The sequence below is a fragment of the Coffea eugenioides genome, chromosome 6 (genome assembly GCF_003713205.1).
Source record: "Coffea eugenioides isolate CCC68of chromosome 6, Ceug_1.0, whole genome shotgun sequence".
Lineage (NCBI taxonomy): Eukaryota > Viridiplantae > Streptophyta > Magnoliopsida > Gentianales > Rubiaceae > Coffea > Coffea eugenioides.
In genome coordinates this window covers 4,793,564-4,809,773 of record NC_040040.1, presented here as the reverse complement: position 1 = coordinate 4,809,773, position 16,210 = coordinate 4,793,564, and the positions used below count along the sequence as shown (strand labels likewise).

The following is a 16,210-nucleotide window of genomic DNA, read 5'->3' as shown; positions in this document are numbered from 1 at the left end:
CATCTCGTTGATTTCTTATCTGAGTGGAAGATCTAATTTAATTACATTTTGTGAAATCAGTAGTATTTTTAACATCAGATTTGGTGGTTTGTCCTGGAGTATCTTTGTCCAACATTATTGGTTATTTGGTTTGGTAAAATCTGATTGTATCAGGTTTATGAACTGAGCTGACATATAATAGTTCTATACTGACATCTAAGGTACTTGTTTCAGTTTCCGTGCATAACTTTGATCCGCATTGTCTCTAGTCTCTACTACACAAATTCGCTTCCACACAAATAAATGGAGATCGGAGATCTTGGCATTGCATAATTGGACATAACTGGAAACTTCTCCCCCTTTAAGAGGAGACTTTTAGTTTTCCTTTTTGGCTTTTCTTTGCATCCCTGAATGAAGAAGACGTAGGTAGTTTAGTTCTAAAAGCAACAAGTACTAAAAACAAAGAACAAACTGATTTTCAGTCGTTGAGAAACCACATCCACCCTTGAATCCATAGAAATGTGTCAATTGGCATAACAAGGGGAAGTCTATGCAGGCCTCAGCGATAAACAAATAAAACAAGGGCTGGGCTGGGCTGGCCGCCGGAATCCCCTATATATAGGGGGTTTTCCGGCGGCTTGGGGGGGGCTTAAGCCCCCACCAGCCCCCCCTTAAATCCGTGCCTGGGTGCTCTTATGGAGTCGTGCATAAATAAAATCTGGTTTAAAACCCGTACACCAACAATCAAACAACAACCTCCGGGCACCAAAATCAAGGCAAATCTGAGGCAAAGATATGTAATTTTGATTTAACAAAACTCTACAAAGAAAACTAAAATGATTGAAGAGAGACAGCCGCAATTGACAATGCTCCAACTTATTGGCAAATTTGTAGTGTCGGCGTTAAAGGCGAATTGATCGATGTCACAGAGATTAGAGGGAAAGTGACGAGCAGGGTCAGGCCTTTCTTGATTTTGCACTCACCACAATCTGAAACATATAGATTTGAAAGTCGACGGATGCCTACAATATTTAGTCGGCGCCGGTGGGACGAAACAACTTTTAAGTAACTTTGGACGGGCGCTGTCTTACATAGAACGAGCTAAAATCTTTTACATGGTAAAAGTATCTTCAGTAGCTTTTCTGCAACCAAACACCGGAACTTAGGGAAATGTTTTTCCGGAAAAGATTTTCACCCGAAACAAACGGGTCCTAACTCTTCTTCCTTTCCGGCAAAAGGATGAGGCGGTCTGTTCTAGACTTGCTGATGAAAAATGGTCTAACGTTTTACCCCATTGAAAAACCCCGGCAACGAGCATGTGGTACATTATCATAGGTATACAACTCGGGAGATGACCGATGCAGGACCAGCACCTTCTTCTGTTACGCATCATGGGAAGTTTTGTCAAGTCAATCATACACGGGCCACTAATGGCATCTAGGACGGAATATGTACGGTTCAACACACACAACACACAGGACTTGCGGATGAAAGAAATCAATCCAGACAGCTGATCTAAATCTCCCTAATTAGCAGCATTTCAGATATCGTCCCAGATTGAAATTGAAAAAGGTGAGCCTTGATGTAGTGGCAGCCTTGCTACATGCTCGAATTAAAGATGACACACAAGCAAATTAATAGACAGCATAATGATGCAGAGGCTGTATTATGTCGAGGACAGTGAGAAACAGGAGGGTTTGTTCTGCTCAATGCGGCATCTCTTTCACAGTTTGCAAGTTTGGTTAGATGACTTGGATCCCAGAAACGACGGAAGTTCGACCATGATGAAATAGAAGAAGAAAGACAACAACTTTTCTGGAGCTTCATGGAGAAATTGTAAAATCTCAAGTTTATGCTTCTACCATTTTTGAAGCTTTGGTACGGAGAAGAGTCTTTCGATCTAAATTTGTCAAATAAAAGAAGGTACAGCAGCTGGAGGAACCCTTTTCTCATCTTTACTCTTCCCTAAAATAGGATATAACCAAGAGTAGCACACTTCTATCTCCCAAACCAAGTGTAGCATTCAATGGAAAAGCTGCACATTCAGCAGCTAATTCGTGGTTAATTAGGCAGAGAGGACCGTTGAATAATTTGTCAATACGTTATACAATAAATACTCCTTGCACACCCCACCCCCGAAAAAAATCCACTTAAAAAGTTGGTAATGCACAGACCTCAATAAATGTATTAAAGAAACTTTGGAATATTTACTTTTCTGTAAGGGCATTTTAACTCTTAGATACCAAGTACCGACAGAAGTTGGAGAACTAAAATATGCAACATATTTTCAAGCCCAAACCTTGACTAGCTTAATCAACAATACTGCTACAAATTACCAACTTCAATAAGCACCCTCAACTAAACTAATTATAATGTGAAACACAAAATCATTTAAGAACTACTTAAAACTTATAAGATGCTGAAGACTAACCAGGTTCCTGAAGCGCGCAATATGTTCCAACAATTTTTTTCCTTAATTGTCAACTAAGCTTGGTTGCACCAAGAATGCAGAGACAATTTCTGATGAATAACTGGTCTAATTTAACCTGCTTTCAAAGGCTGATAAGTAAAATCGACATCAGACCTTCAAGAAATGAATGCAACAGAAGCATTAATCAATGTTGCATTATCTTTAGAAAGAGTGACTAAAAGATGCAAATCATAACACTTATCAGAAAGGAAAAGAAAATGTATTTTCAGATTACCGCAATTTTGAACAAGGTAGCCACTCTGCGAGACATGCTTATACAGGCAAAGAATTCGCCATCGCATAATTGGCCATGAAAGAGCAATATTGACCAGATAAATATCACAGCCGATTTCAGTATGTTGCTAAACATTTCTGGATCAGGAAGGAGAAAATTTTCCGTGATATTCCGGATATACATTATGAGCTTAACATTAGTTACAGCAAAGTAGAGGAACAAATTATTACCCAAACAGACAGCATGTCCTAGAAATGAGTTGCTCTAGAACAATTCAAACTCCAAGTGCTCTCCTGTAGCATTGTACTCGAGAAATCTCTTTCCTTTATCCTGAGAGACTACTTTTGGAACTCCAACATCACAAAACTCGGGTATTATAGGTGGTATAGCACAGCGTATCAGTGCCCAATTCAGGTCATCAAAGAATGGATGCCGCTTGATCTCCGCAGCTCCAGTTTCTGTCCCCAGTCTATTCTCTGGCTCTTTAACTAACAGCCCCCTGATCAGATCTCTTGCCTGAAAACTAACAATTGGGCTGTCTGGAAACTTGAGATTTTGCAAAACCACATTGGCTAATGTCTCTTCATTTCCAGAACCTTTGAAGGGAGTCTTTCCATACAAAAGCTCGTAAAGAAATATACCAAACGTCCACCAATCTACGGCACTCCCATGGCCATCTCCCTTAATAATTTCTGGAGCCAAATACTCGTGAGTACCAACAAAGGAGTTGGATCGTGCCTCTGTTGGCTCGGCCACAAGCTGTGGCAAAGATCTACACGGGGTTGCTTGTTCAGCCTTCTGTTTCCTTGTTTTTGCAGTTGCAGGTAAAATTCTAGGGCTAAAGCATGAAACTTTACATGATGGTGCAGCACAAAAAGGATCAATGCAGTTTGATCCTGCGCATGGACCAGATATCCTTGGCGGCTCCAACCCAAGTGAAGATGACTTTATAAGGGTAGGGTTTACTGAACATCGAAGTGACAAGTCAAAATCCGTAAGCATGATGTGGCCATCTTCTCGCACCAAAATGTTTTCTGGTTTTAAATCACGATACACAATGCCAAGCATATGCAAGTATTCCAGAGCAAGAAGAACCTCAGCAACATAAAACCTGTATGCAATACGTGTCAGTAATGGTCAGGGGTTCCACAATAAGCTCGCACAATTCAAAAAATATCACTTATAAATGAGCTATTAGAATAACGGCATACCCACTATATTAATTTCCAACAGGTCGGCAGTTCACAAAAGTCCAAGCCTTGTATAAAAAACAAGAAATTTATAGTGACCTATTGAGCACAGATTTCCGACCCAAGTACTACAAGAAAATTAATTACCACTTATGGCTGATAGATGACTTCTTCCACTAGTACCTACTTTTTGTTTGATGTGGTTTAAGGGTTTAAAATATAGGCCAAGGAAACACTTTGGTTCTTCTACCTTGCTGCATTTTCAGGAAAATATCTGCCTGGCTGCTTCTGGCGGAGAACATGAAGATCTCCACCTGGACAAAACTCCATAACCAAACATGACAGGTTATCTGAGGTGAACTGTGCATACATAGTAGGAAGAAAAGGATGATCCAGCATTCTCAGAATCTCTCTTTCAGTTTGTGCCCTCGGCATCTTCTTTCTCCTTGCCAAAAATTCATTATCCATAACTTTAATGGCAAACAGGGAGTTTGTTCCAACCAGTTCAGCAAGATATACAGTACCAATGTCACCAGAGCCAAGCTTCTTTAATAAATTAAAATGGCTCAAACCAAGGAAGCCATGCTGCTTTTTCACAAGATTGGTGGCTTCCCACCTTACATCTTTTGACATGTGCGGTCTATTGCCACAACTAGACCCGCTTACAGTGCTCTCCTCACTCATGCTTGTACAACTGCTGTACTCACCCATGCTACTCTTTGAGCTTTGTGAGAAATCCCCTTTCTCTTTAATTTTTGGTATCATGTTGCCTTTTCCAGCAGGAGTGCTAGCATTTTGACAGTCCTTTGAAATGAGACCAGGCTTATTTGTATCACAGGTCCTACTATTTGTGGTAACCATGGAGGCAGAATTTGAATGTGCAAGTGATGAAGACTCCTTACTCAGCTCCTCTTTCACATCTTTCAAGGAACACTTGCATCTCTGGCAAACTAATTGGCTGGAATTATCACCAAAAGCACCATATACTCCGCAAGCTGCGTCGGATTTAGCTGCCGCTATTAATGACTCCTGCTTTGTTTTCTTCAAAGCAAGATTCTTATTCCTGGTAACAGGTTTCGATGCAGTGGCAGTGGCTCTGGTTGACTTGCTTTCTTTCCTGGTTTTTGATGCATTAGATGGAGGAACCATTTGCAACTTGCCCTTCCGTCTTATCTTAGGTGTTGATTTGCCCAGTATTTTCACTGAAGTTCCAACTTTCCTATTTGGACCACTAGCAACATTGTTAGTGCCTGAAGTGTTCTTGTCAAGCTTTGACTTACCATCAGCATAACTAGGAGAAGGAACAGAAGAACTTAAAATCTGGTTTCCCCCCTGAGAGGGCACCATTTCCAATGGCTGAACCTCGATTTCCCTGGATGTAGATGTAATCTCATTTTCTCTCTGAGTTAATCCCATCTTCTCTATGATTGGCTCAACAGCAGGTTGTGAAGAAGGAAGGGTGCTTTGGCCAGCTGACTCATTCTTAGGCTCTTGGCTTTCTGCTTTAATACGCATTTTTCCTGATGCTTGGGTCTCAACTTTTCTTGATGCAAGGGAAATTGCATGGTGCAGTGGAGAGTTTTCTACACTTTTCATGGTGGGTTTAACACCAAAACGGGGGGACGAGTAGGCACTTTGGGTTGCAGACGGCATTTTCGGCTCTTGAAGGGATCTGTGGACCCTCTCAATGCAATTCGAAGTGCTTTCTTCAGGCTTCAAAGATATTTCAACTTTGCCTTCTCTAACATCACTTAAGGGAAGACCAGAATCCCCAGCTTCAATTACAACAGACCTATACAAGTTTGTAATTCTTCCAGGTTCCAATACCCCTGGAGATCCTGGTGGCTTTGATAATCTTTTGAGGGCAGCCATTTCAGCTGCCTGAGATATACAAAGTCCCCTCAGTGCCTGCTTCAAGGACACTGGATCGGAAAATCCAATTCCTGGTGAATAAGAAACACCTACCTTCATTGGCTTCTTTGAGGCATTTTTTCTGGAGAACCCTGCACTTGCACGGTCTGAGAGATCCAGACTCTTTGAAGTCCTAATATTGATTCCCTCAAAAAGCCTATTGATATCATCTTCTAAAGACTTATTAGATCCTTTTTTTACTGGAGGTTGCCACTCTCGTTCATGTCTTTTTGCTTGATAACATGTTTGAGGATGCCGAGTTGAGCACATCTCTTCATTTGATTCAACAATTTCACAACTACGACTGAAAGAACCCATAACAATTGATAAAGCTCGCCAATCACATCGACTTAACTCCACAGCAAGGACAAGACAGAACAGCAGATTGACTGCGGACCATATTTCTCCAATCCTTTGGAAGAAATCAAGTTTTACCTCAATGAAAGCATTAAAAATAAAACTGGAGCTTCACCGTATATGCTCTATGAAATACCCAAACTTGAGCCACTGCAAGCCGCCCCACCCATGTCCTGTAAGAACACCACATTTCTCATTATTTAAGCCAGAAACAATTGATTCTATTCTCTCAAACATATAGTTGTGCACAGACACACTACAATTCATATAATGAAAAAGCACATCAGGAATAAAAGTTGTCAATTCAATCGATTGAGAACTTGATTATCTTTTTGTAATAAGTGAAAAAACTGAATAAGATTTTCTAGGCATATCTTTAAAAAATAATAAAGTATAGTGCCTCATAAATTAAGTGGCTGTTTCAATCATCACTATTTAGACTTTAAAAAGAAACTCCTATCTGCACCAATTTCATCTGCTTGGTCACCATCATCTTTGTTGCCTCCACACACAGTTGAATATTTGAAAGATTGTAACAGTAATCCTCTAATTATCAATAATTTCTGACAGTAACCCTAAAAAATGAGCAAGATACTTATCATTATATGAGCAAAGGTGCCTCCATCCATATCCAATGGTGCAATAGACCAGAACGGACTAATAACATCACTATCCAAATATCTGAAGCGCAACCTATATCAATCATTGTCAATTTAAGCTTCATCTTAACAACCAAAATTTTGTCGAAGCTTATCTTCCAAGTGCCAACGGATAGGCCCAATACCATAAATAATATTGGTACCTAAGGCCAAGTCTTTCAAGTACATAGAAGCAATCCATCCTTACCACTATTCCTCTTTTAACTTTATTTTACAGTTTATCAATTAGTAATAGTAACATATTAACCAGGCTGCATACCATTACTCATATTCCCACCCGAAAAAAACAAAATCAGGAAGAAGAAAAGAACGTCGTTTGTACTTTTATTTACTAATCAAAGAGCAAAAAATTAAAATGACCTTAACAAGATCCACAGCCCACATCACTCCAAGCAAAAGAAGAAAAAAATTCAAAAGTTATATGTTCAACACGTCTCCAACTATCCCAAAGAACCAAAACCCACCACTATAATATAATCTCGGAGCTCAAATAACATGAAAAGTATTGATCTTGACGTAATCAGTACAATTTTGCCAAAAATTTACAGCTAAAACGAATTTAAATTAAAGACATTTGCAAGCAATGAGTAGATTAGTTAGACTGTGATCAACATCAAAGTAAAGTAGATCGCCCAAAAACAAAAAGGAAAAAAAAAAGAAGAAGAAAAAAGCGGCCACCTCCTACCTTGATAAGTGGAGCTGCAAAAGATTCGAAGATCTGAGCACTTTGCAAGTAAAACATGAAAATGTACTCGACCGCAGGAAAGAAAAGAAGAAAAAGAAAAAAGTTTTGGTATACAGCACTGAAATGAAAACCCTAGTGAGTATTGTAATGATTCTGGAGAAGGAACTGGTGAGCATTCGGTGGGGAGAGAGAGTGGGGAACTGGGGACTGAGGAGAGAGCCTCCGCTTCTCTTACCACTTAGATTAGACCTTAGTACTCAGGAGGAGCCTCGTGAATTACATTTTTTTTTTTTCCTTTCTTCCCGGGGATACGACACTGTTGAGAAAGTGGGACCGCCGTTTTGTAATTGTATAGGGACATGATGAGGGTATGGGTCCCATGAAAAAGCCTTTGGATTCTGTATTCCTGTTTTTATATTATTGGTTGTTTTATCAATAGTAGTTTATTTTTTTCATATTTAGTTTTCTTAATAACTTCAGAGAAGAGAAGACGAGGAGAATCCGCACATACTAAACTTTTACCGGTACGAAATTAGTAACAATTTACTCCATTCTGACGACTCACCGGTTACCGCTTCTCAGTTGTCTGCATGCACTCATTAAAGATGCAGTGTCAGCAGACTCAGCACGTACTAATAAACCCACTGCCCGCTTATTAATTTGGTAGAAGAACATATCATTGCCCGCTCACTTTTGGTTTTTTTTTTCTTCACGCTATATTTTTCCCACAATCATTAGTAGATTAATCTAATTTGATTAGACGTTTAGAATCTTGTCTTTGATTTGACCACCATGCCTGGATTTTAGAGTTAGATGAGAGCAGAAAGTTGATGAATAAGACGCAATGTGGTGTGTGATAATTTTAAATGATTATTTTTCCTGCACTGACTCTGAATGTGAATACAGTATCAATTTTAGATGAATGATATTATAAAAATTTTAAATTTTAACTGCAACTTTTATATATGTATCATGCATTCAATGGTTGTGTGCATTATAAGTATATATAAGATTTATTCAATTTTGAAAAAAAAATAAGAATTTCAATAGTTTTTTTTCACTTGTCATTTCCTAAAATATCCATCAAATTCAACAAACAAAAGTGACATAAAAATGGTATTGAATAAATTGGCATTATTTTTCTTTGAACAAATTTTAGAAATAGGTAGGTGCAATTTTTTTATATGACTTATAAACAGGATATGGGTTATTATTAATAGATTAACAAAAAGGTAATAAATTTATAATTAAATGACTAAATTACTATCGCGTACTCTCCATCGAATCATAATGTACGCCTCAATGGACAAAAAATATATACTTTAATAAATGCATATAGACACCTAAATGTGCACGTTAAAATCGATGTATTTGTGCTCAAATGTGTACATACAAGTGCTAGCATGTACACAGAGATAACATCATACTTTTGTCTTCAAAGTAAAGTTTTTTTACCATTTATGAACAGTAACTTACACCCCATTACTAAAAGCTTCATCCGCATTTTAAACATCTAATCCTGGAAAATTCCTGTGTTATGTATGTCACGATTCTTAATTAATGAAAACCATCACAATACCGTCAATTATACGGCCTCCTTCTGCAGCTGGACAAGCAAGCAAGGTAAGCTTGAAGAATGGCAGATTTACTCAGTTGCTTTTCTTCGGGTTATGACTTGAAGGAAATTGTAAGTTAAAATTTTTAATTAAAATGAATAGATGATACTCTGTTTTTGTTTCTGAAATCGATAAGCACCAACAGAAATAAAAAAAAATTAGGCCAGCATTGTTTTTTAACATGAAAAGGACAACGACGTACAAACTGCGATCGGTTACGCTCAACGGGAAGTACAACAAACTACTCCGATGTCGTTGGGTGTCAATGGCAATAACAGTTGTATATACATAGTGATTGCTGTTGCCTAATGCAATATGACCATCAAATAAAAAGCATCAACCAGAAGAGGAAATAATTTGCTGAAAATTCTTCGGGGGTCACCTCAAAGATTCTCCAAATCAAGCACAAATCTCAGTGTAATATTAAACTGGGGAAAAGAAAAAGCCATCACTCTTATTTGGGACCACATTAATCATCATTAGGGTAATATTTTCTTTTCTTAAACAACAATTTAGTAATTGTCAACGTAATATCGGTTGGTAGCTCACGGCGTGGCCCATGGGGTAGAGCAAGCTGGATTAATTTTTGACGTGCAAAAGTTCGATCTAGTACTATAGTCATAATTATTAAATCCGGTTCGAAACTCAACTGAACATGTGATCAGGTCATTAGTTCAATTGCGGGCTGAGCAGTTCAATCGGGGATTGCATAATGGTTATATTATATAATGTTATAATATATTTTAAATTTTAAAAATAATAAAATTTTTAAGTTGGTGGTTCAATTGACTGTTCAATCGGCGATTATTTTTCAATTCATCAGTTGAACCGTCAAAGTCATTGACCGATCAACGAATTTATTGCTTAATTAATTTTAACTAGCAACTCAACCTGATCCTATGATCGGGTCATCGGATTGACCGGTTCGATCGCTAGACCGGACTGAACCGGGTTATATAACTATGATTCTAGCTCAAGAATCCCTTCGACTACTACTCATCGCTTCGCTGCTAATTATGGAGGTGGATTAATTCATTTGAATAAAAAAATTTGGCAAAAGGAAATTTTGGTACGTGAAACTCCGTATTGCCAATTCCTAAGTCGTGAACAAGTAACTATACATATCATGCAACAATAATACTAGTTCTTTGAAAGTACCAATGACTCCCCCCACCCGCACAACAAACCCTAGGGATTATTTCGGGAGAAAAAGGAATTTTGATGGGACTTTGGGACGATTAAATGGTACCCAAGAAACACACATGTCAGCGTGGGCAGCATAATGAGGTGCATGTATGGCCGGATGCGGAAAGAGGGTAGTATCACGCTATAACTATCTGGCTGGCCGAGATCTGCCTTCCCTTGGCATTTTCCCCTGAGCGATGAGAATGACATCTGCTGCTGCACATCAGCACATCCACCGTCCACATAATCGGTGTTCTTTTTCCTGCCTACTTTGGTACAATAATTCAAAGCCACGGCTGCAAATGAACAATAGCTCCTACATAATATAGCAAGCTACTTTGAACCCCCCCCCCCCCCCAACACAGACACAAAACAATCCAAAAAAAAAAAGAAACAATTTTATTGCAAGCTACTTTGCTCTGAAAATTTGGCAACGCCAATTCCCTTTGAATTCTTTGATATGTTTACCTTTTTTTCCTTTATCTTTTTTATGAAACGGATTATTACAATTTGAATTCTAAATATTTGAAGTAAGAACATGTACTAAAATATTTTCCAAGTCAAACCCACGTAAGAACTTGGATATGTAAGATTTTTATTTACATACGTACATGTTGGTAGACAGTAGTGTCTTATGCTGTACAAATGATTGCCACGAGTTAAAAAAAGAGTCTTTGCTATGTATAACACTCTAAGAATGGTATCATCTATGGTCGAGATTGTTTAGGAAAATCAAAACCTTAATATTTAAAGAAGAGAAACTATTAATTTATATCACTTTTGGTTAACAAAATTTGTAGACAAAAATGTTATTGAACTAATTAAATGGTAAATTTTGGATAATTTTGTCTAATTCTGCCGTGGACGGAGATGGAATCAACAACATTATATGGCTTTCAGGCGTACTTTTCCGGGGCAAAATCGTCTGAAGAGTTTTGCTCGAAGCTTTTCAGTTCATAAGCCTAAAACCACCTTCTTCCCGGACGGGTAGCTCCTCACCTCTCACTTCCCGCATGTGATGATTAGGGACACCAAAGAGAGCAAATCAGATGCTACAATCCTCTGTTTCCCAGCTCCATAATCCATAACTTAGTTAAACCAAATTTGATTTTCTTCTTCTTCTTCTGGAGGGTTTCGATTTTGAGGGTCTGTGAGGGTGAACAGAGGAGGAGAAAGATTTATTTGGGTCCAAATAACTGATCTGGGCTTTTTTTAACTTCGAGTTTCCAAATAGGTCGTGCCTTCTCAAAATAGTCAAGGTGACAATAATGTGTCGTTATGTCTTCTCTGCTTCATCTTTAATTAGTATAATATGTTCCTATGAGGAGGTTGCTCGTTTTCTCTACAAGAAGATCTTACAAGGAAAAGGAATATGGATCTCGTTGCCGCTGTGTTTGTGAAAAGTTTTGCAGGCCTTAGAATTCGTCATGTTTGTTTGTTTGTTTGATACTAAAACTTCAAGATCCAATCAGATGAGATATGATCTGGAATTTGGGATTTGGTTTTTGAACAAAAAAAGAGGAATCTTGATTCATGGATTTGCGTTTTTGGGACATGAAGTAATTATAGAAAGTGATAATGACAATACCATTTGAATTTGATGCTAGCAATTTAGCCTCGCAAGAAAGTTAGTGCAATTATCATGTATTGTTGATAACCTGCCGTCATTCTTAAACTCAAGAGCTTTACTTGTGAAGTGTGAACATGAGATTTGATTTTGTTTAATTACAAAGTGAGATTACAACAATTTTTTGCATTTAAACTTTCAATGTCAAAATCTCGATTTATATTATCAACCCAACATAAAATACTTAAATCTGTTAGTTGTGAAATAACAGATGAGGACCACTGGGCTACATGCCAATACTGGAACTACGAGAAAAGATCTTTGTACAAGATGCAAAAGGAGAGAAGGTCATCTTCAATCTGTACCAGATAGGCAGCTGAGAACCTGATGATGCCTGCCACATGAATAAAGAGACAAATCCATTTAGGTTTGGAGACAATAAATAGTGGGGTAAGTCCTCCAAGCTAGAACCAGAGATTCGACCGAGAGATAAACCTAGTGATGAAACGTGGACGCCGAATTGCAGATCGCTTCAAGGAAGGCTATACGCATTGTTACGAAACCAGGCCGGCAGTTTAACCAGTCAATCCGGTGAATCGGCCATAAAATCGAATTGGGTTGCTAATTTGATCGTTTGAGCAAAAAAATCCATTGATTTGTCAACGAATCGACGGTTCAACCGGCTAGACGGTTTTGTAAGGAACCCGATTATTGTGTTGGTGATTCAAACCTCAAGTATAGAAATAAAGTGTACTCACCACTAGACCAACAACCCATTTGATGTTTATTTAGTCCTTCTACGTTATATATTAGACTTTTATTCTTATTTTATTTCTTCAAAACAAAATTTGTTTGAAATTCTTTAATAAAATTTTATTATTTCCCAAATTCTATAAGTTATGAAATGGATTTAAAAAGTAACATATTACATAATTCATTTTAAAGGTAAATATTATTCTTAATAACCTTTTGCACTTAAAATTTATAAATAAACTAGATAATTACAATTAGATAAAATTTTATATTTAAAATTTGGTGGATTACTAATTAAATTTAGATTATATTTAAAATGAGACATAATATTTAAGTATATTTGTGACCCATCGGTTGGACCACTCATTCTCTGATTGAACCAGTAATCCGTTGACCCACATTTTTCATCGGATTTCTTTCCGGATCGGGTTTAATAACTATAGCCATACGCCAATACTGATGAATGTACGACTAGCAACTAACGAGAATCAATCTAATGGAGAGAAAAATGTTTGGATAGTCTTTGGCATGACATTTGATAATTTTGCATAATAAATTACTGTTCCGCGAAAGCAAAGGGGATGTGCAATTGCTTATCATGAGATGACTGATAATGGGGATAAAATTATACATAGGAGGATGACTTCGTATTCAGTGACTAGGTGGAATTAGGCACTTATCATCATGCATGCTTGTAAGTTGTTAATGTGACAAAAGAGACTTAATCCATACACAAATTGAGAGTGCTACAAAATGATTAGAGATCCTAATCGATATCGGGATCGAAGGATTAGATCCACTTTTCGGGCCGCGAAGCAAAGCAAGCAATCCTTGGGCGGTCTTGTGCTTTGTGAGGGTGAATTTTATTTGTACGCAGTTAAATCCTCAAGGAGCGAGAAAAAGGAACACGTAAACCGTGATTTGTTCAGCACATGCAGCCGGCTGGTTCCAAGTAATGGTTGGCGGCTCGGAACGTACGACGTGGACAAGGAGCATGCACATGCCCAGGGGTAGTTTGGCAGTAAAGCGAGCTCTTGAGCTGAATAAGATCGTGAGTTTGAAATTTTTTTTAGATTTGAATCCTTCTATCTAATTTGGGTACATTGTGAGGGATCGCAGCATATCTCATGATTTGGTGTGCCGACTTGAGTCTAAAGTAACTCAAGTCGGACATATTTCGAGTCACAAAAAAAACAAAAAAACAGGAGCATGCACATGTACTGCTGGTTATCGGCTGATGCAGAAAGGCGCGTGATTGTGATGATAATTAGCACCATAAACAAGCACAACACTTGAAAGAGGAATTGTAAATAAAATATTCTTCTAAATTTAAAATCTTTTATTTTAAAAGAAAAAACTGGTACATAAAACTCTAAACGTGGATCGAGGAAAACGAATTCCTTCCTCGCATGTCTCCCATCCGTCGTCGCAAAATTTGGTCCGAAGTTGTATTCACAAAAGGAAAAAAGCAAAGAATTTCTATTTCTCGGGATCTATGCTTCCACGACTTGAAATGTATCCTAGTGACTTTTCAAAATAATTTCATTTTATGTATATTTACCCATTTAGAGATAGAACGAGGATACATTTGATAAAACTTAAATTTGAAGTTTGAAATATAAATCTATTAAATTATTAAGTATAGATATAATACATTTGAGTGCATATCATATTAACTGATAAGTAAATAAATTATCATTTATTTTTTAAAATAAGTTTTGTCTAAAAAATTTAATACCATTTAATTAATTTAAATATTTAATGTTTTTTGTTAAAACAAACACGTCTGAATATGTTGAATCCATTAAATTTAATTACTAAATTAGATTATCAAATAGAACCTGAGTTTTCATAAAAATCAAAATTTCTCGTCGCAGCAGATTTCAAATTAGATTTCTTACAACCTTTTCCTTTTTTTCTGTGTTTCCCACTTTTGGCGGCTTTGAAGAAAAATATATACGCTCCATTTCAAAAGGGAAATCCAAATAATTTCAGAGAGATATATATGTATTACCATCCACTATGATAATAGGCTAGCGTCTCTATATGCTTTAAGCACGTGTAGAGGCAGAGAGACCTTGGACCTTTGGCCGTGCATTTATCAAGGGCCACCAAATTCCTTGCTCCTTCAGCCCTACTCCCTGCCCTCTGTTTCCACATGTCAGGAATAAGGGGCCCGGTGTAAAATTTGAGGTCTTCGACGGGTTCATTATCATCAAAGTTTGGTGGCACAGTACATGTTTCAGAAATCTTGTTCGACCATATGTCCCTTTCGGCAAATAGTGAACTACTTCTGGTTATTATTTACGTCTACAACATTTTGAAGCAACGTATCTGATTTCACGATAAAAAAATACTCCCTCCGTCCCATCCACTTTGACAGTCCTGTTTTTCTTTTTCGTCTGTCCCAAATTATAGTTCACTTTCCAATTGAAAAATGTAATTGTATTTTAATTTTTCTAAAATACCCTTATTCAATGTAAGTTGTTGTTACTATAAACCTACCACATTTAATGAGAGTTGATTTTTTTTTTACCATCAATTAAAGTTCCCGTAAAGTTGTACTCTATTTAATGTGAGGGTATTTTAGGAAAATAGCAATCTAAATTTACTTTTCCAACAAAGTTAACTACTTTTTCTTAAACTGTGTGAAACAGGACTATCAAAGTGGGACGGAGGGAGTAACTTAATACAAATAGCAATTTTTCTTTTTTCTTTTTTCGTTGCACGGTGATAATACTGCCCATATCAAGCTTGGGATTGAAATGGATCCCTACCTCTTCTGGCATTTGGACTTTTCAAAAAGCAAATTCTACACATAAAATGTACAGATAGAAAAAAGATTGAAAATAAGTATGTTCTAACTTCTGAATTGCGCGTTCCCGATGAAGAACATGATCGCAATAATACTAGTATATTCAAAGTTTTAGATTCTTCTAACGGTACTTATGCTCTTTTCCGTCTCTAAATTGGAGTAGGAAATTTATGAACCTTATAAGAACTTATGAGTTAATTAATTACTTGCAACTCACGAACAACCCTGGATTAGCATAAAATAATTAGTTAAAAGTAATTCCCTGTGCCTGGTCCTGTGTGAGAGCCTCATATGTTAGGATTCATACCAAAGGTGATCATCGAGGACCAACTCAACGTGTTAATTATTGAGAAAAAGAAGGGAAAATAAAAAAGAAAGGAAGAAAGAAAAAAAAAATTGTGGCTCATGGTAGTTATGATGGTGACGGATGGAGATATTTTAGAAGTCGGTCAAAGCTTTAATGGAATGTGCGTGTATCATAGGAAGTTCTGTGCGTGATATAAAGAAATAGAAATACTACTAACTTCCATGCTCACAGAAAATGATTTTGGAGCGCAGGTTGGAAGTGAATAGGCAAATTGGTCCCCTCTTCCTAACATCTTTTCATGTTTTTTGACTAATCCCAAGCCAATTGCTTTCACGCCTTCACCTTTTTTTTTTCTTTCTTTTTTAAAGGGTTCTTGAATCCACAACGGAAATCGGAAAACCTTGGGATTGATGGTAGAATGACCAAAAATGTCAGGGGTCCGAGACCTCAGATGAGATGGTACCATCGCATTAGCTTCCAA

At 37.3% G+C, this 16,210-nt stretch overlaps 1 protein-coding gene across 2 annotated transcripts; it reads right to left on the bottom strand.

The window, feature by feature from the left end:
- Positions 1-2,689: 2,689 nt before the first annotated feature.
- Positions 2,690-7,707, bottom strand: LOC113774943 (serine/threonine-protein kinase D6PKL2). 2 transcript variants are annotated; one of them, XM_027319608.1, is made up of 4 exons: positions 7,487-7,707; positions 4,125-6,315; positions 2,915-3,795; positions 2,690-2,821 (listed from the first exon to the last, which is right to left on the bottom strand). In XM_027319608.1, exons 2-3 carry the CDS (start codon positions 6,101-6,103, stop codon positions 2,949-2,951), a joined length of 2,826 nt encoding a protein of 941 aa, XP_027175409.1. In that variant the 5' UTR covers positions 6,104-6,315; positions 7,487-7,707; the 3' UTR covers positions 2,690-2,821; positions 2,915-2,948. The 2 variants fall into 2 exon arrangements, with proteins under 2 accessions (XP_027175409.1, XP_027175408.1); XM_027319607.1 differs by having other exon boundaries at positions 2,690-3,795.
- Positions 7,708-16,210: the final 8,503 nt, after the last annotated feature.

What these genes read in the sequence shown, in the direction of transcription:
- LOC113774943 (XM_027319607.1), bottom strand. Translation starts at nt 6,103, where the DNA reads ATGGGTTCTTTCAGTCGTAGTTGTGAAATTGTTGAATCAAATGAAGAG. An exon ending in TTTCCTGAAAATGCAGCAAG is followed by an intron (nt 3,796 to 4,124) that starts GTAGAAGAACCA and finishes TATTGCATACAG; the next exon opens with GTTTTATGTTGCTGAGGTTC.